Here is a 20,932-nt window from a genome sequence, read left to right on the forward strand (position 1 = left end):
AGTAAGATTTAGAAAAGGTAAAGAGAAGAGAAGGAAGGTACTAGAACTTTTCAGCTTGATTATATGAAGTTGCAAGTTGGAAACTCCAATGATGCAGATGCATAATTCCCCGGGAAAAGTTTTCTGGCTGAAGTAGGCATGGAGATTTTTCTTTCTGAATGCTGAAATCCTCCGTTCTCACTTTGAGGCCTCCAACTGATTGGATGAAGAGATTCCTCTCATTGTTCAAGAAATATTCTGTGCACATGCAAGTATGTAAAAGACTTCCGGAGAAGATGGCGACTTAGTAAGACGCACGGAGCTTAGTTTCTCCTCCAGAATAGCTACTAAGGGAGTAGAAACGATACAGAACAGCTCCCAAAGCCACGACAGAGATAAAAAAGACAGCATACCCCATCCTGGAATGGCTGGCTGGCTGAGAGAATCCTCTCTGGTGAGATTGCCGAGGGGCGAGGGCTTCACCGGGCGGGGCGGCAAGCGGGCGGAGTCACTCCCTTCCCCCTTCCCGGGCCAGCTGGGAGAATTGGACAGGCGGTCGCCTCAAACCGCGGCGGCTGGCGCCCACACCACGCGCGGCCCCACGGACCAACTGAGAGAATTGGATCGGAAATCCCCAGGCCGCGGAGAACGGTGACGGGGGGTGACCCCTTCCAAACCCGTGACTCCCCGGGAACGGTGCACTCTCCTGGGCGGGCCGCTGCAGCTGGCGCCTTCCCGCCACGCTTGGCGCCCCGGGCCGACTAGGAAATTCAGACAGGCGCTTTCCCGGGCTGCGGCGGCCAGCGACCCTCCCCGCGTTCGGACCCCGGGCCGGCTGGCACTCTTCCAAGCCGCTTCGGCTAGCTAACCTCCCGGACGGCGAGAGTTTTCCAAAGTTAAAGGACCCACAGCACCTTTTACTGGTGGGACCCGCAGACAAACGTGTGCCACGAGCGCCACCTACTGGGCAGGATAAGAAAAACAGAACCCACAGATTTCACAGAAAAGTCCTCCAAACTTTTGGATCCAACACCCAGGGAAATCTGTCTAAATGCACAGATGCCAGCAGAAGATAACGGATCACGCTCAAAAAATTGAAAATATGGCCCATTCAAAGGAAGAAACCAATAGTTCAAATGAGATACAGGAGCTGAGACAACTAATGCTGAATATACGAACAGAAATGGAAAACCTCTTCAAAAACGAAATCGATAAATTGAGGGAGGACATGAAGAAGACATGGGCTGAACATAAAGAAGAAATAGAAAAACCGAAAAAACAAATCACAGAATTTATGGAAGTGAAGGACAAAGTAGAAAAGATAGAAAAAACAATGGATACCTACAATGATAGATTCAAAGAGACAGAAGATAGAATTAGTGATTTGGAGGATGGAACATCTGAATTCCAAAAACAAACAGAAACTATCGGGAAAAGAATGGAAAAATTTGAACAGGGTATCAGGGAACTCAAGGACAATATGAAGCGCACAAATATACATGTTGTGGGTGTCCCAGAAGGAGAAGAGAAGGGAAAAGGAGGAGAAAAACTAATGGAAGAAATTATCACTGAAAATTTCCCAACTCTTATGAAAGACCTAAAATTATAGATCCAAGAAGTGCAGCGCACCCCAAAGAGATTAGACCCAAATAGGCGTTCTCCAAGACACTTACTAGTTAGAATGTCAGAGGTCAAAGAGAAAGGGAGGATCTTGAAAGCAGCAAGAGAAAAACAATCCATCACATACAAGGGAAACCCAATAAGACTATGTGTAGATTTCTCAGCAGAAACCAGGGAGGCTAGAAGACAGTGGGATGATATATTTAAATTATTTTTTTTAAAGAGAAAAACTGCCAACCAAGACTCCTATATCCAGCAAAATTGTCCTTCAAAAATGAGGGAGAAATTAAAACATTCTCAAACAAAAAGTCACTGAGAGAATTTGTGACCAAGAGACCAGCTCTGAAAGAAATACTAAAGGGAGCACTAGAGTCAGAACCGAAAAGACAGAGGAGAGAGGTATGGAGTAAAGTGTAGAAAGAAGGAAAGTCAGATATGATATATATAATACAAAAGGCAAAATGGTAGAGGAAAATATTATCCAAACAGTAATAACACTAAATGTTAATGGACTGAATTCCCCAATCAAAAGACATAGAATGGCAGAATGGATTAAAAAACAGGATCCTTCCATATGCTGTCTACAGGAAACACATCTTAGACCCAAAGATAAACATAGGTTGAAAGTCAAAGGTTGGGAAAAGATATTTCATGCAAATAACAACCATAAAAGAGCAGGAGTGGCTATACAAATATCCAACAAATTAGATCTCAAATGTAAAACAGTTAAAAGAGACAAAGAAGGACACTATATACTAATAAAAGGAACAATTAAACAAGAAGACATAAAAATCATAAATATTTACGCACCGAACCAGAATGCCCCAAAATACGTGAGTAATACACTGCAAACACTGAAAAGGGAAATAGACTCATATACCATAATAGTTGGAGACTTCAATTCACCACTCTCATCAATGGACAGAACATCTAGACAGAGGATCAATAAAGAAATAGAGAATCTGAATATTACTATAAATGAGCTAGACTTAACAGACATCTATAGGACATTACATCCCACATCAGCAGGATAAATCTTTTTCTCAAGTGCTCATGGATCATTCTCAAAGATAGACTATATGCTGGGTCACAAAGCAAGTCTTAACAAATTTAAAAAGATTGAAATCATACACAACACTTTCTCAGATCATAAAGGAATGAAGTTGGAAATCAATAATAGGCGGAGTGCCAGAAAATTCACAAATACGTGGAGGCTCAACAACACACTCTTAAACAACGACTGGGTCAAAGAAGAAATTGCTAGAGAAATTAGCAAATACCTCGAGGCGAATGAAAATGAAAACACAACATTTCAAAACTTATGGGACGCAGCAAAGGCAGTGCTAAGAGGGAAATTTATTGCCCTAAATGCCTATATCTGAAAAGAAGAAAAGGCAAAAATGCAGGAATTAACTGTCTACTTGGAAGAACTGGAGAAAGAACAAGAAACTAAACCCAAAGCAAGCAAAAGGAAAGAAATAACAAAGATTAGAGCAGAAATAAATGAAATTGAAAACAATAGAGAAAATCAATAAGACCAGAAGTTGGTTCTATGAGAAAATCAATAAGATTGATGGGACCTTAGCAAGATTGACAAAAAGAAGAAGAGAGAGGATGCAAATAAATAAGATCAGAAATGGAAGAGGAGACATAACTACTGACCTCACAGAAATAAAGGAGGTAATAACAGGATACTATGAACAACTTTACGCTAATAAATACAACAATTTAGAGGAAATGGACGGGTTCCTGGAAAGACATGAACAACCAACTTTGACTCAAGAAGAAATAGATGACCTCAACAAACCAATCACAAGTAAAGAAATTGAAGTAGTCATTCAAAAGCTTCCTAAAAAGAAAAGTCCAGGACCAGATGGCTTCACATGTGAATTCTACCAAACATTCCAGAAAGAATTAGTACCAATTCTCTTCAAACTCTTCAAAAAAATCGAAGTGGAGGGAAAACTACCTAATTCATTCTATGAAGCCAACATCACCCTCATACCAAAACCAGGCAAAGATATTACAAAAAAAGAAAACTACAGGCCAATCCCTCTAATGAATATAGATGCAAAAATCCTCAATAAAATTCTAGCAAATCGTATCCAACAACACATTAAAAGAATTATACATCATGACCAAGTAGGATTCATCCCAGGTATGCAAGGATGGTTCAACATAAGAAAATCAATTAGTGTAATACACCATATCAACAAATCAAAGCAGAAAAATCACATGATCATCTCAATTGATGCAGAGAAGGCATTTCACAAGATTCAACATCCTTTCCTGTTCAAAACACTTCAAAAGATAGGAATACAAGGGAACTTCCTTAAAATGATAGAGGGAATATATGAAAAACCCACAGCTAATATCATCCTCAATGGGGAAAAATTGAAAACTTTCCCCTAAGATCAGGAACAAGACAAGGATGTCCACTATCACCACTATTATTCAACATTGTGTTGGAGGTTCTAGCCAGAGCAATTAGACAAGAAAAAGAAATACAAGGCATCAAAATTGGAAAGGAAGAAGTAAAACTATCACTGTTTGCAGACGATATGATACTATACGTTGAAAACCTGGAAAAATCCACAACAAAACTACTAGAGCTAATAAATGAGTACAGCAAAGTAGCAGGTTACAAGATCAACATTCAAAAATCTGTAGCATTTCTATACACTAGCAATGAACAAGCTGAGGGGGAAATCAAGAAACGAATCCCATTTACAATTGCAACTAAAAGAATAAAATACCTAGGAATAAATTTAACTAAAGAGACAAAAAAACCTATATAAAGAAAACTACAAAAAAACTGCTAAAAGAAATCACAGAAGACCTAAATAGATGGAAGGGCATACCATGTTCATGGATTGGAAGACTAAATATAGTTAAGATATCAATCCTACCTAAATTGATTTACAGATTCAATGCAATACCAATCAAAATCCCAACAACTTATTTTTCAGAAATAGAAAAACCAATAAGCAAATTTATCTGGAAGGGCAGGGTGCCCCGAATTGCGAAAAACATCTTGAGGAAAAAAAACGAAGCTGGAGGTCTTGCACTGCCTGACTTTAAGGCATATTATGAAGCCACAGTGGTCAAAACAGCATGGTATTGGCATAAAGATAGATAGATCGACCAATGGAATCGAATAGAGTGCTCAGATATAGACCCTCTCATCTATGGACATTTGATCTTTGATAAGGCAGTCAAGCCAACTCACCTGGGACAGAACAGTCTCTTCAATAAATGGTGCCTAGAGAACTGGATATTCCATATGCAAAAGAATGAAAGAAGACCCATATCTCACACCCTACACAAAAGTTAACTCAAAATGGATCAAAGATCTAAACATTAGGTCTAAGACCATAAAACAGTTAGAGGAAAATGTAGGGAGATATCTTATGAATCTTACAATTGGAGGCGGTTTTATGGACCTTAAACCTAAAGCAAGAGCACTGAAGAAGGAAATAAATAAATGGGAACTCCTCAAAATTAAACACTTTTTGCATCAAAGAACTTCATCAAGAAAATAGAAAGACAGCCTACACAATGGGAGACAATATTTGGAAATGACATATCAGATAAAGGTCTAGTATCCAGAATTTATAAAGAGATTGTTCAACTCAACAACAAAAAGACAGCCAACCCAATTACAAAATGTGAAAAAGACTTGAATAGACACCTCTCAGAAGAGGAAATACAAATGGCGAAAAGGCACATGAAGAGATGCTCAATGTCCCTGGCCATTAGAGAAATGCAAATCAAAACCACAATGAGATATCATCTCACACCCACCAGAATGGCCATTATCAACAAAACAGAAAATGACAAGTGCTGGAGAGGATGCGGTGAAAGAGGCACACTTATCCACTGTTGGTGGAAATGTCAAATGGTGCAACCACTGTGGAAGGCAGTTTGGCGGTTCCTCAAAAAGCTGAATATAGAATTGCCATACGACCCAGCAATACCATTGCTGGGAATCTACTCAAAGGAATTAAGGGCAAAAACTCAAACGGACATTTGCACACCAATGTTTATAGCAGTGTTATTTACAATTGCAAAGAGATGGAAACAGCCAAAATGTCCATCAACAGACGAGTGGCTAAACAAACTGTGGTATATACATACGATGGAATATTATGCAGCTTTAAGACAGGATAAACTTATGAAGCATGTAATAACATAGATGGACCTAGAGAACATTATGCTGAGTGAGTCTAGCCAAAAACTAAAGGACAAATACTGTATGGTCCCACTGATGTGAACGGACATTCGAGAATAAATTTGGAATATGTCATTGGTAACAGAGTCCAGCAGGAGGTAGAAACAGGGTAAGATAATGGGCAATTGGATCTGAAGGGATACAGACTGTGCAACAGGACTAGATACAAAAACTCAAAAATGGACAGCAGAATAATACCTAAGTGTAAAGTAATCATGTTAAAACACTGAATGTAGCTGCATCTGAGCTACAGGTTTTTGTTTTGTTTTGTTTTGTTTTTACTATTATTACTTTTATTTTTTTCTCTATATTAACATTCTATATCTTTTTCAGTTGTGTTGCTAGTTCTTCTAAAGGGATGCAAATGTACTAAGAAACGATGATCATGCATCTATGTGATGATGTTAAGAATTACTGATTGCATATGTAGAATGGTATGATTTCTAAATGTTGGGTTAATTTCTTTTTTTCCATTAATTAAAAAAAAAAAGAGAAGGGGTAATTGGAGCTGAAGGGATACAGACTGTGCAACAGGACTGGATATAAAAACTCAGAAATGGACAGCACAATACTACCTAATTGTAATGCAATTATGTTAAAACATTGAATGAAGCTGCATGTGAGGTATAGGTTTTTTTTTCTCTCTATTATCGTTTTAATTCTTATTCTGTTGTCTTTTTATTTCTTTTTCTAAATCAATGCAAATGTACTAAGAAATGATGAATATGCAACTATGTGATGATATTAAGAATTACTGATTGTACATGTAGAATGGAATGATTTCTAAATGTTTTGTTAATTTTTTTTAATTAATAAAAAAAAAAGAAAACTACTAAGAAAACTGCTAAAAGAAATCACAGTAGACCTAAATAAATGGGAGGGCATACCATGTTCATGGACTGGAAGACTAAATATAGTTAAGATGTCAATTCCACCAAAATTGATTTATAGATTCAATGCAATATCAATTAAAACCCCAAAAACTTACTTTGCAGAAATAGAAAATCCAATAACCAAATTTATTTGGAAGGGCAGGGTGCTCCAAATAGCTAAAAAAGTTTGAGAATGAAAAATGAAATTGGAGGTCTCATACTACCTGATTTTATGGCATATTATGAAGCTACAGTAGTCAAAAAAGCATGGTACTGGCATAAAGACAGATGTACTGACCAACGGAAGCAAAAACAGTGTTCACATATAGACCCTCTCATCTATGGACAATTGATCTTTGATAAGGTGGTCCAGCCAGCTTACCTGGGACAGAACAGTCTCTTCAAAAAATGGTGCTTGGAAAATTGGATATCTATATGCAAAAGAATGAAAGGGGATCCATATTTCACACCTTATACAAAAATTAACTCAAAATGGATCAAAGATCTAAACATTACACCTAAGACCAAAAACTTTTAGAAGAAAATGTAGGGAAATATCTTATAAAACTTGCAATAGATGGTGGTTTCCTAGATCTTACACCCAAAGCATGAGCAATGAAGAAAGAAATACATAAATGGGAACCTTTCAAAATTAAACATTTCTGTACATCAAATAATTTTGTCAAGAAGGTAAAAAGGCAGCCTACACTGTGGGAGACAATATTTGGAAACAACATATCAGATAAGGGTCTAGTATCCAGAATATACAGAGATTGTTCAACTCAACAACAAAAAGACAAACACCCCAATTAAAAATGGGCAAAAGACACGAATAGGCATTTGTCAGAAGTGGAAATACAAATGGCAGGCACATGAAAAGATGCTCAACTTCTCTGGCTATTAGGGAAATGCAAATCAAAACCACAATGAGATATCATCCAACACTCATCAAATGGCTATTATCAATAAAACAGAAAACAGCAAGTGTTGGAGAGGATGTGAAGAAAGAGGCACACTTATTCACTGTTGGTGGGAATGTAAAATGGTACAACTGTTGTGGAAGGCAGATTGGCAGTTCCTCAGGAAGCTAAGTAAAGAATTGCTATATGATCCAGCAATACCACTGCTAGGTATCTATTCAGAGGACATGAGGACAAGGAAACAAATTGACATTTGAAACAAATGGACATTTACACACCAATGTTTATAGAAGCATTATTTACAATTGCCAAGAGATGGAAATCGCCCAAATGTCCATCAACAGATGAGAGGCTAAACAAGCTATGGTATATACATATTATGGAATATTATGCAACTGTAAAACAGAATAATGTCATGAAGCATGTAACAACATGGATGGACCTTGAGGACATTATGCTGAGTGAGATTAGCCAGAAACAAAAGGACAGATACTGTATGGTCTCACTGATGTGAACCAACAATAATGAGTGAGCTTGGAGAATTTCAGTTAAGAACAGAGGTTATCAGGAGACAGAAATAGGGTAGAGATCAGGTAATTGGAGCTGAAGGGATACAGATTTTGCAACAGGACTGACTGTAAAAATTCAGAAATGGATAGCACAATACTACCTGATTGCAGCATAATAATGTAAGTACAATGAATGAAGCTGAGTGTGAGAATGATAGGGGGAGGAGGGCTGGGGGCACATATGAAACCAGAAGGAAACAGACAATAAAGAATGAGATGGTATAATCTAGGAATGCCTGGGTATACAAAGATAGTGACTAAATGTACAAATTAAAAAATGTTTTTGTGTGAGAAAGAAAAAAGGAATGTCAATATTGCAGGGTGTTGAAAATAGATAGTCATTCATATTTTAAAAATTCAAGTTCTGTGTGAGACTAAAGCAAGAACTGTTTATTTGGTACAAAATTTATATTTTGACTAGCGCATTTCCTAATTTAACTTATATGGACAGATTAATTGAACACCATAAGTACATGGAACCTTGAATAGGGCATGAGATTTTGTAGGTTTGCCCAGGTTAGTGTGATGCCCTGATACATCCCAGAGTGATGAGAACAGTGAAGAAGTACTTGCAAAGCCCCCTTGGGGGACTTCCCCATTTGGGGAATTCCTGATGTTCTCGAAAGCAGTGGGTCCCACCAAATCAATAGGCTGAGCCCTCAATCTTGAGGTTTGTTCCTATGAAACTTATTCCTGCAAAGGACAGGCTAAGCCTATTTAAAATTAGGTTTAAGAGTTACCCCAAGAGAACTTCTTTTGTTGTTTAGATGTGGCCTCTCTTTCTCTCAGACAACACAGCAAGCGAGCTCACTGCCCTCCCCTTCTCTATGTGGGATAGGACTCCCAAGGGTGTAAATTTTCCTGGCAATGTAGGTCAGAAATCCTAGAATAAACTGGGATTCAGCATCAAGGGATTGAGAAAAAGAGAGAAATGAGACAAAATAAGGTGTCAGTGGCTGAGAGATTTCAGAGCCGAGAGACTACCCTGGAGGTTATTCTTATGCATTATACAGATATCCCCTTTTGAGTTTGTGACGAATTAGAGTGGCTAGAGAGAAGTACCTAAAACTGTAGAACTGTGTTCCAGTAGCCATGTTTCTTGAAGATGATTGTATAATGACATAACTTTCACAATGTGACTGTGTGATTGTGAAAACCTTGTGTCTGATGCTCCTTTCATCTATCATATGGACAGATGAGTAAAAACTATGGATAAAAAAACAGACAAATAAGAGGGTGAACAAATGTTAAAATAGAGTAGATGGAAATACTAGTGGTCAATGAAAGGGAGTGGTAAAGGGTATGACGTATGACTTTTTTCTTTTGCTGGAGAGATGCAAATATTCAAAAAAAGTGAACTATGTGATGGTATTGTGAGTCATTGATTGTAACCACATCAAGAATGTTTGTATGTCAAGAATGCGTGTAGGTCTGTTCATTGTTTATCTTAAAAATATTTTTAAAAATTCTACTTGTGTCAGCTTCTATTATTGATCTAGTGGCAGCCTAACTACTACAAAGGAGATTCTTGCTCTATTGAGTATAAAGCCATGGTAATAAAAGTAGTGTAGTCTGGCACAGGACGAGAAAAAGAAACAAGTATATTTCTGAATGTAGTATCTGAAAAGATGTGACTTCACTTGTCAGTGGGGGCAATGGCACTGGTAAAATGGGTTCACTATGTAGACAAAAATAAGGTTATAATAAATAAATATTAAATATATTTATTTATATAAATTCCAAAGAACTGCTTATGGATTCATAAGCTAGCACAGCCATCCTGGAGAGTGTCCTGGCAGTACTTGGTAAAATTATACCCTGCTACTCAGCAATCCTGGGCATAAGTTTTTTAACGTTATACACCTATCTGTGGGTCTATAATAAAAACAACAGAAAAGATTTCTATTATGAAAGGTTAAAGAAGTAAAGATTAGGAATTAAAGTAACGAAAAATAAAATAATAAAAATAAGATAAAATAAAAAGAGTGCTTTGAACAGAAGAATGAGGAGAAAAATTTCTCAAATTCCATTTCTTAAGGTCCCATGAGCATAATTAATGTATATTACAATTATATTAAAAATAGCAGCAGATGTTAAAAAAGAATTTAAACATAAGCAAATCCTTAAGTATATTACAGTAGAGTCAAATATACAAAATATGGTCATTGGAATATTTGCAAGAAGTTTTTAGTGACATGGGGTTAATTCACAGCATTTAATGTTAGATGAAAAAGCCAGGTTAAAAAAAAGAGATCATTTATATACATGACTATCTCAATTATTTCCAAGTATATTTAGTATATAAAAAATAATAAAAGGGAACATGGCAAAATGTTTGCGAGTACTCTTTCTAAATTATTATTATTTGTTTATATATTTAATATTTTCTGAACTTCTCATAATTATACATACTACTCTTGTAATGTTAAGAACTGTTTCTAACAAAATGAAGTGCTGCCCACTAGGCTGTTGTTAAGATTAAATAAGATAATTCTAGTAAAAGTCTTTAGCATAGTGGTTTACCCTTATTTAATAATCCATAACTACTGTTATTATTATTATTATTGCTGTGAGAATTCACATCTTATCAATTACAATAACAAGATTAAGAACTAACTGAGATCTGTTCAATAGGAGAGTTTAGACTGAGAAAAGAATAAAGGATTGTAAATGATTTTGAAGCAGGATAATGCGTAGAAACTGAAAAATAATTCCACATAGATGAGAACCTGACTTTCTAAAACTTAAAGAATTACTAACCATGGATAATTAAATAAGATAATTACTTAAACATACATTATTTATTGGAGCCTAACTTTACACTGAAAAAAATACAACATGACTAAAGTAACAGTTATTCTGGGAATTTAAGGGCAATTTAACATTAGTAAATCCAGCAACATAGCCTTTTATATTAATCAAATAAAAGACAAAAAATAAATGCTGAAAAGTCACTTAATTAATTTGAATGGTCAAAAACCAGAGTGTAATGGGAACAGAAGATAATTTCCAAAATTTAATAGAGAACAATTATTAGCGACCAAGAGCAAACATCATGGAGAAATAATATTAATAAATATTATTTAGATAAAGTAATAAACAAAATATCATGGTTACCATTGTCTTGGAGGGTTAATCAATTCAATATGATAAAAAAAATACATGATGAAAATAATGTAAAAAATGATGAAATTATTTTTATTTGAAGATGAACTGTTAGAACCTACAAGTCCATTAAGTAAGATGGCTTACTTATTTTGGCTCAGATACAAAAAAAATACATAATTCAATAGTTTTATTACACTAATTACCAGCTTGGAAATGGAAATGGAAATATGGAAAAAAACATTCCAAATCACCACAATGATTCCTAGCTACAAAATCCCTAGCAATACATTTAACAGGTTATGAACAAGACTTATATAAAGAAGACATAAAATACTATTGAAATACATAAATTAAGATCCAAATAAATGGAGAAATATTTTATTTTAGAGCATTTACCTTTGAAACAGATTCCCGTTCTTCAATTGATAAAAGGTCTGCAACTGGTAAAAGTATTAAAGCTTTTTCTAAAATTTTTCTGACTGTTGTCTTTCCTCCACCTGTTGGACCCACTAACATCACACCAACACAAGCCTGAAACAAAATTTACAGATATATTCACTTGCACACTATTTTTTTAAGAAGCATTACAAGAAAACAAATTCACAGATAAATCTCTATTTCCACTGACCCTTACTTTAAGTTATTGCTCAATCCTTTGTAATATGGCTTCTGCCTTTATCAACTTTGCTAAAGCCAATCCAACAGAACTCTCCTATTTCAAATTCAAAGAATAATTTTCAATTCTTGACATTTAACAGTTTAGACACCCTCTTTGGGGTTGTAAACTGTGGAAACAAATGACGGTTGCTGACCGATCTGTCGAGGGCATTCATGTAGGTGCCCATGGTGAGGACCCATTCTTTGTCCAGAATCATGCTGCTGATCAAGCTTGTGTTGCCCAAATTGCCATGACTACTGTCTGGATACATTATACTGGACATAGCAACATGTTCTCCATCATAAACTGGGCACAGAGTAAATTTCTGATGCCAAAGCTACCACTGCATGCCAGACTTTTGATTCCACCAAAAGTTGACACAGTTGTCTCACAGTGTGGAAAGCTACATTGCACAGGGCTTGACTCCCACAGAGATCTAGAAAACTGACCATATCAGATCTCTGATCCCCTTTTGAGGCTGTCAGTGGTGTCTTACTGATGCCGACATTATTTCAGGTTATGGAGCTGTTGTTCTAGTCCAATCAGCTGACTCTGACCACATCGCTATGTTTCCTGAAATGAATTTGTGTTATGTATTTGGCTTTCTCTACCATTTTCAGTATAACAGTGCATCTCTTATTGAAAAGTCACTCAACAATGGATTGACAGTCAAGGTCTCTGATGGACCTTCCACACGTCCTACCATACACAGACATCTGGTATTATTCAACACTGAAACAGCTTCATCAAAAATTGACTCAAAAATATTTTTGATTCAACCTCCCTTACTTTCTCTTTGTCCACACACCTTATCAAGTAAGTTCGTTGTTTGAATGAGTGTCCCCAGACAAAGATAACCTCTTTTCACCTATTTCCATGCTAATGATCAGGATGAAAAGGGTGGGGGATTATATAGATATATTTTGGAAGTTCAGAATTTAGCCTGGCCATTCCAGGGCATGGTGCTTTTCTTTTCCCTAATGATGAACCCAGGTCAGCCTGTTTATACATATTCTATGCGGCAGCCTGACCAAAACAGAACCTTGAGAACTCAAGTTTATTTCTGGTTCATCCTCTTGGGCTCCCTTATTGGCCCAAAACAGTCTTAGATTATAAGGATAATGACTACTTGGTCATAATGGGTCTCTGTTAAGTTTTATAAAAATGCCCCTTTTGCCTCTTATATCTAATTTTTTAGGATGAAACGTCTGGGTGTGAGTAAAGGATGTTTGAAAAAGAGCTATGGTTAAAAATACTAGAATGGGACATACTAATTTTGTGGAGTACAGGGAGAGCAAAAACCCATACACCTGGAGAAGGAACACCTAAGACTTTAGAAATTATGGGTAGGGAGGAACATTAAAGATCTTCTGTCTTTCAAAACTGTCCCTCCAACTTTCTTAACAGGAAAATACCCTATTGTGGCTATTCCAAACTATTACAGATGCCTTCAATTTAACTGATGGTAAGTTTGTTATCCCTTGCCAGACACCCCTGACAATGATTTAATTGCTATTTCCCTTAACCTACTAAGAAGTGCACTGGGAACAGCAGGGGATAGCCCCAGCTCCTGCACCTATGCAAACTTGTCAACACTTCTAGACATCTTTCCTATAGCCATCAATCAGTCATTGGTGGCATGACAAACAGATCAGATTGGACTGCCCTCAAGCAGACCCTCTAAAAACAAGAATTAGAGTTAATTACTAGAACTGAGTTGAGAACTCATGTTCTATGTTGGATGCACTGTCAATCTGTCCTCCCTCCCCACACATGCCCCTCCACAGATGTAGGCTCACTTTAGGGAACTGAACAAGTTGTGGTGCCCAAGGATACCACATGTGCCCTCAGGATTATATCTTGTATAAAAGCTAGGCTTAATTTGACTCCCTCCCTAAAATACTGCAATTTGTGCTTTAGAGGCAGTTATACGACATACACTAAGGAAACACCACCTTGACTCTGGAAGGCACAAAGGCCAGCCTCAACTCACCGGTTAGGGTTGTTATGGATGATAGGCTTGCCCTAGACACTTCCTCCCTGTAAATCAAGATGAGGTCTGTACAATTGATAATAAATCTTACAGTATCTTGATTAATGGCTCAGACCAAGAGGAATGGTCAATATGGAAACTTATGAAGAAATCCACATGGTTTTCTAAGATGGACTCTGATGATCTATGGAATTTACTCAGTTGGTTGGGCATGGGTCCTTGGCTGGGCATGGCTGAGGTCAATAATTTAGGGTGATCTCATTCTGCTGTTTGGAGTCCTGTTGATAAAAGCCTTAAATAATTGTTGTATGAGATAAACTGAATGGATTTGGTCCCAGTTCATGCTGTTAATTAGAATTGTCGAAAAAAAAAGTGGTGTGTTCACAGGAAAACTCAACAGAAGCCAAGATGGTATAGAAACAAAGGATGGTTATTGTTGAGAGACACTTCTCTTTGACAAATATGTCCAGGAATATGTTTTCAAGTATGTTTGTGTAGCAAACAGTTTTGGAAGATGCCCATAGTGCTTCTTTTCAGGGAAGAGGGCAGATTTATTTGCTCTCCATAATAAAAGAAACAATGTCTCCCTCACGGAAAAAGGTTGGGCATGTTTGCTGGTGGTCCCCTTAAATGCTTGGGGAGTGGGGGGTTCCTAAGCATGAGGTTCTTCTGTAACACAATTCACTTGTGTGCAGGTATCACCTAGCCTTTGTGTCACCCTATGGTAATTCAAGCTCAGGGAGCTGAGACAAATGATTTATTTTGGCTACTGCTATTGTTATGAGTGTCCTTTATCTCAGACCCAACGGTCTAGTGTCTTCTGCCAGTATGAAACTTTGGCAGGCTAACTTGTTAGCTTATAAGCAGAGTAAAACCTTGACAAATACTTACATGGAGGAAAAGATGTAACATCATAAGATGAAAATCCTCATCATAATTATTAATTTAATTCTATCATATTTTATCTGGTGGAGATCAATATATTGGTTCAAAAAATTGTATAAAAGAGACAGGGCCAAAATAGCCAACAATTTTTTAAAAGAACATGAGTGGGAGTCTGGTACCACTAGATACCAATACTTATGGTAATTAAGACTGTGTGATGTAAGCATAGAGATAGAGAAATAGACCATAAGAATAAAATATTAAAATAAGAAATCAACCTTATTATTTATGAAAACTTGATATACAATAGAAGTGGCAAATCTGTGTGGAAGTGTCTTAGTAAAATTAGTTATCCATTTGTAGAAAAATTCATCACTTTACCTGACACCTTAAAGAAAAATAAATTCTGGACAATTTAAAGATGGGAAGTGCAAGCATCTAATACTTTAGAAATACATATATAGAAAATATCTTTATGAAGATAGGGTAGAGAAGATTGTTTAAAATTGGATATAAAAAACAAACCACAAAGAAAAAGACTGATAATTTTACTGAACTAAAAATGTCTTCTAGGGCCATGGTGGCTCAGCAGGCAGAGTACTCGCCTGCCATGCCGGAGACCCGGGTTCGTTTCCAGGTGCCTGCCCATGCAATAAAAAAAAGCAAAACAAACTCCATTAAAAATGTCTTCTATATGACTGAACATATGAACATTTCTAAGAAGCCATGACTTAGAGAATGTATTAATAATGAGTATAATCAATAAAGAATATCAACACAAAAATGCATAATGAAAAATTTATACATTTACTAAGAAAAAGACAAATAACCCAATTAAAAATGAGTGTAGCACATTATCTCAAAAGTCAAAGAAAACTCAAATGGCTATTAGTAGTACTAGTAGTAAGGGAAATGCATATTCCTTAAAGATGGGTCATTCACAGAGAACAGGAAAGTTAAGGAAGGCATATAGCAATGGCATACAGAATCCACTGAACCACATTTGCACAAACATGCATTAAGGGAATGAAGGTGAAAAAGATTAATATGTTGATGCCTAAGATGAAGAGGTCAAACAAAATTTGGGGAAACAGTTAACTGATAAACCACTTTTACTTTGAAGAAATATTAACAGCTCTTTTTAATTATTATTGTTTTTTTTTCTCTTGAAATACCTATTAAATCCCAAGGGAAAAGAACTGTTAACATGTCATTCTTCACTTACCTGGAGTTGATTATGAAACTGTATGGTTTTCTCATTCTTACCTGGAGTTGATTACGAAACTGTATGATTTTCTCTGTCTTACCTGCAGTTGATTATGAAACTGTATGATTTTCTCTTTCTGAGCTGGCCAATGTTGAAACCCTAATTGTTGTGTTGCAATAGTTATTACTTTCTAGAAGGAAATAAATACATGAATTTAAAATACCTTGCAAATTGAACTCAAATTTTAATCCTCCAAAACCTCTTCTAACTGGTACAAATTATTACACTCTAAAATAATAATTTTTTTATTTCACCAATCCCTCTGAGAATAATGTAAGCTATTGTTATTCTGCACAGAAAAATATTTTGCATGCAAAATTTTATGTTCACAGCCCCCTTGTAGCAAATTTGTCAATACCTCTTTCCCAAATTAAGAACTCATATTTTAAGATGTATTTAAGAACTAGTTGTCACCGTCTGCGTGATGGTCTAATTATCCTACACTAAAAGAAAATGTAAAAGATTCTCTATCTTTTTGCACTTCTAATCACATTAAGGTAGGTTTCAATTTTGTAATTTACATTCTAATATTCTACTCTAAGACTATCCTAAGGGAGCAAATAAAATTTACAAGACATGAGGTGGTTATATACTAAAACATCCCAGGGTGTGCCTAGAGTTTAGAAAGTTGTTAATTTTAACACAAGAATTATAAGATCATCCATACTTCCTTCAAAAGAGGGGGAGGACATCATTTTAGTGTAGATATAAATGGTAACTTTGTCTATAGAAAAGTGGAATATATCCTTTCCTTCTCATTGACCTCCCCCATACAATTTTTTATTCCTTACATCCTTGCATTAGACAGAACAAAGCAGCAGCTGAAGAAGACTCAAATTCAACAGCACTGTACAAACGGAGAAAAATCAGTTCATACGGCAAGTCTAACTGAAGGTAGGAAATCCTCTGAGAGAGGTTTTTGAAGAGTAATCTCTCTTTTTTCTTTTTAGTGGGTAGGCAATGGAAATAGAACCTGGGTCTCCAGTATGGCAGGTGAGAACTCTGCCTGCTGAGCCACCATGGCCCACCCTGAAGAGTAATTTCTTTTAAATGCAGTTGACAAGACTGTATCACTTAAGGCCTTAATTTTGAGCACTTATATTTGTAGAAGCTAAGAATTATTTGCAGTTTAAATTACAAACCAAGATATAAGCAGGAAGTCACACAGATGTAGAACGGTGGAATAAAGGACAGCAACGGATGCACAGAAGATCAACAGAAATGGAATAACAAAAGAAAAGCTATCTCTATAGGCCATCTAAACTGGCTAAGAACTTTTACAAATTCCTTACTTTTGAAGGTTTTGAACTAAAATTCTATTCCTACTATAAAGTATTCATGGCTGTACATGATACTGCTTACACTCAAATGCACAGTAAGCTTTATGTAGTTATTACTCCATGATGTAGTTTCAATAATTCTCAATTAATCTTTTGATTGTTGAGTTAATGCTACAGACAGATATCTGAATAAATTCAAACTGCCATAAACTAATTTGTAAAATGGATGAAAAGATGAGTATATAATGAAGTGCAAAAGTAAAGCCAGTAGTATACCTATCCAAATGCTATTAGAATGGTAATGCTATTTATTTTAACAGTGGCTAGAGAAAACACAAGAGGTGCTCAAGACACATAATTGAAGAAATGAGGGTAGGGAAATTGGAGGCCCTGCCTGGGAGAAAGATAGAAGGGTGCTTAGATAAGACAAAAAAAAAAAAAAAAAAAAAACGGTGAAACTTGCCAACTGACATTTCCCTTCTTCTCTACCAAAGTGAAATCCTCAAAATGTAAATGTAAGTTTAAATCTTCAAAATGTAGACAATAGGTTCTGGGAAGATGGCTGAATGGGGTAGATTGAGTTCAGCCCTGCTCCAAGGAAAAGTCAGAGAAGGGACGGGAAGGGTGACTGAGATGGCGGTTCAAGAGTGCAACTGACTGGGACAGACTTCTGCACCACTTAGGGGCAGCCCTGGTGGTAAAAGCTGAGTAACTGAGAAGCAGAAAATTGGGGCCTAACGCGGAAGCACGGAACCTACAGGAGTGCATGGACAGGGAGACAGGGACTAGGAAGTAAGCCAAGCCACGTTCCTTGAACGTGCTATCCTCATGAGGGCAGTCCCGTAATCTGTGACTTACCCTACACCCCACACACCTGAATCCTGTCACCCACCCCTAGTCCCTGTGCTCCAAGTGCCCCAGCCCCACCAAACCCCAGTGTGCGTACCCACTCCCCACCCCCACCCCAAGTGCATCCCAACCCACCTTTCCTGCACTCCTCCCTAGCAATACCTTCCCATCCCTGCAGGGTGTTACCAGTGCATAAAGGCTTCAGGCACACACCTCCATACCCAAGCTACACCAGCCCCCCACATATGGTGTCACACAGCCTCACCCTGCACCCCTTGAGCTCTGTGCATCAGTTTACAGATGCACAGAGTGCACGGCCCTCAGTCACACTTCCCAGCTCTGAGAAAGCACTGGCCTGCACAGACATGTCACATTGTCCTCAGCCCATGAAGGCATAATGCAGATCTGATGCCACAGCTCTGCAGATGCACACAAAGGGCACCCTGCCCTAGACCAGTGCACACCAGGGTTACACACCCCAGATCTATGCACCTGCACAGGTGCATCCTCCTCTGACCACTGGGAGCCCACATGCATAAGCACCAGCATAACATTCCCAACCTGCGCCTACACCTGCGCTGCAACGTATTACCACAGTGTTGTGCCCTACCCTGTACCCTGCATCCTGTTACACATCCACCCCACAAATACAAGGCTTTAGACTACTAAAGAAAATCAACTCCCAAAGTAAATCAGTCAAGATATTTACATGTGACAAAAACAACAGAAGATCACTAAGCATATCACAATACAGACAGATATAGCTCAGGCTAACGATCAAATTAAAACACCAGAGGAGACACAGACATTGGAACAACTAATCAAAGATGTTCATATAACTATACTTAAAAAAATAAGTGCGATGGCTAACGACATAAAGGAAATCAAGAAGATAGTAGAAGAGCATAAAGAAGAATTTGAAAGAGGAAACAGAAAAACAGCAGCTATCACAGAGATTAAAGACTCTGTTGACCAAATAAAAAACATACTAGAGGCACACAACAGCAGATTTGAAGAGACAGAAGAAAGAATAAGTGATATAGAGGACAAGATAACCGATTTAGAACACTCAAAATAGCAAATGGCAAAAAAGATGGGAAAGTTTGAATTGGATTTCAGAGAAATGATAGACAAAACAAAGGGCACAAATAAAAGAATCCTTGGTGTTTCAGAAGGAGAAGAGAGGAGTAAAGGGTTAGGAAGAGTAGTTGAGGATATAATGGGGGAAAATTTCCCAACCCTTATGAACATACAAGTCAGAGGAGCCCAACAAACTCCAAACAGAATAAATCTAAATAGATCTTCCCCAAGACACATACCAATCAGTCTGTTAAATGTTGAAGAGAAGCAGAAAATTCTGAAAGCAGCAAACACATAAGACTGGCACCATAGAGGTGAGAAAGCAGTGGTACGATATATTTAGGACATGAAAGAGAAAGACTTCCAACTAAGAATTCTGTACCCAGCCAAATTGTCCTTCAAAACTGAGGGAGAGATTATAATTTTCACAGAAAAAACAAATCCTGAAAGAATCTGTCAACAAGAGCCCAACCCTACAAGGAATTCTAAAGGGAGGTCTGCCAGTTGAAGGAAAAAAAAAAAGAAAAAAAAAAGACAGGAGAGAGAGATCTGGAGGAAGGCACAGAACTGAAGAGTACCAGTAAGTGTACCTTAAAGAATAAAAAGACAAAGAGGGAAAAGAATATACAGACCTGACAAAATAAAAAGATAAGATGGTGGATCCCAGAAACGCCTTTTCAGTAATAACTTTAAACGTTAACGGACTAAACTTACCAATGAAAAGATACAGATTGGCAGAATAGATTAAGAAATATAATCCAGATATATAATAGATATAATATCTATTTATATACCAGATTAAGAAATATATGCTGCTTACAAGAGACCCATCTTAGACACAAGGATACAAATAGATTGAAAGTGAAAGGCTGGAAAAAGATTTTCCATGCAAGTTGTAAACAAAAGAAAGCAGAAGTAGCTATACTAATATTGGACAAAATAGACTTTAAATTTAAAGATATCATAAGAGACAAACAAGGAAACTATGTATTAATTAAAGGAACAATTCACCATGAAGAAATAACAACTATAAATGTATATACTCCCAATCAAGGAGCTCCTAAGTACATGAGACAGACTTTGGCAAAACTGAAGGGAGGAATAGATGTTTCAACAATAATAGTACGAGACTTCAATACACTACTCTTCTCTATAGATAGAACAACCAGACAGAAGATCAACAAGGAACTGTACCCCAAAACACAAGGATATATATTCTTCTCTAATGCTCATGGAACATTCTCCAGGATAGATTATATGCTAGGGCACAAAACAGGTCTTCATAAATTTAAAAACACTGAAATTATTCAAAGCACTTCATCTGATCACAATGGAATAAAGCTGGATCTCAAAGACCACCAAAGAACAAGAACATTCATAAATATATGGAGATTAAATAACACAACCTTAAACAACCACTGGGTCAAAGTAGAAATTGCTAGAGAAATCAGTACCTATCTGGAGATGAATGAAAATGAGAATCTGGGCAGAAGATAAAAAAATATTTGCAAAGTCCTCTTGAGGGACATTGGTAAAAGGTGGAAATGCTAAACTTCCCCACCTAGGGAAGAACTAATATTCTTGAAAGCATTAGGGACAACCAATTTAATAGGCCAAGCCT

The 20,932-nt window shown here is 36.9% G+C and overlaps 1 protein-coding gene across 1 annotated transcript in view; it reads right to left on the minus strand.

Annotated features, from left to right (window-relative positions):
* The window catches only part of DNAH14 (dynein axonemal heavy chain 14), a gene marked incomplete at its 5' end in the record, with an annotated part of 509,245 nt that overhangs the window by 243,546 nt on the left and 244,767 nt on the right, over window positions 1–20,932 (minus strand). Inside the window, 2 exons of the mRNA XM_077129892.1 lie at window positions 11,696–11,830; window positions 16,143–16,232. Coding sequence (XP_076986007.1) covers window positions 11,696–11,830; window positions 16,143–16,232 — 225 coding nt within the window. The remainder of the gene's footprint in view (window positions 1–11,695; window positions 11,831–16,142; window positions 16,233–20,932) is intronic.

This window comes from Tamandua tetradactyla, chromosome 2 (assembly GCF_023851605.1).
Source record: "Tamandua tetradactyla isolate mTamTet1 chromosome 2, mTamTet1.pri, whole genome shotgun sequence".
NCBI lineage: Eukaryota > Metazoa > Chordata > Mammalia > Pilosa > Myrmecophagidae > Tamandua > Tamandua tetradactyla.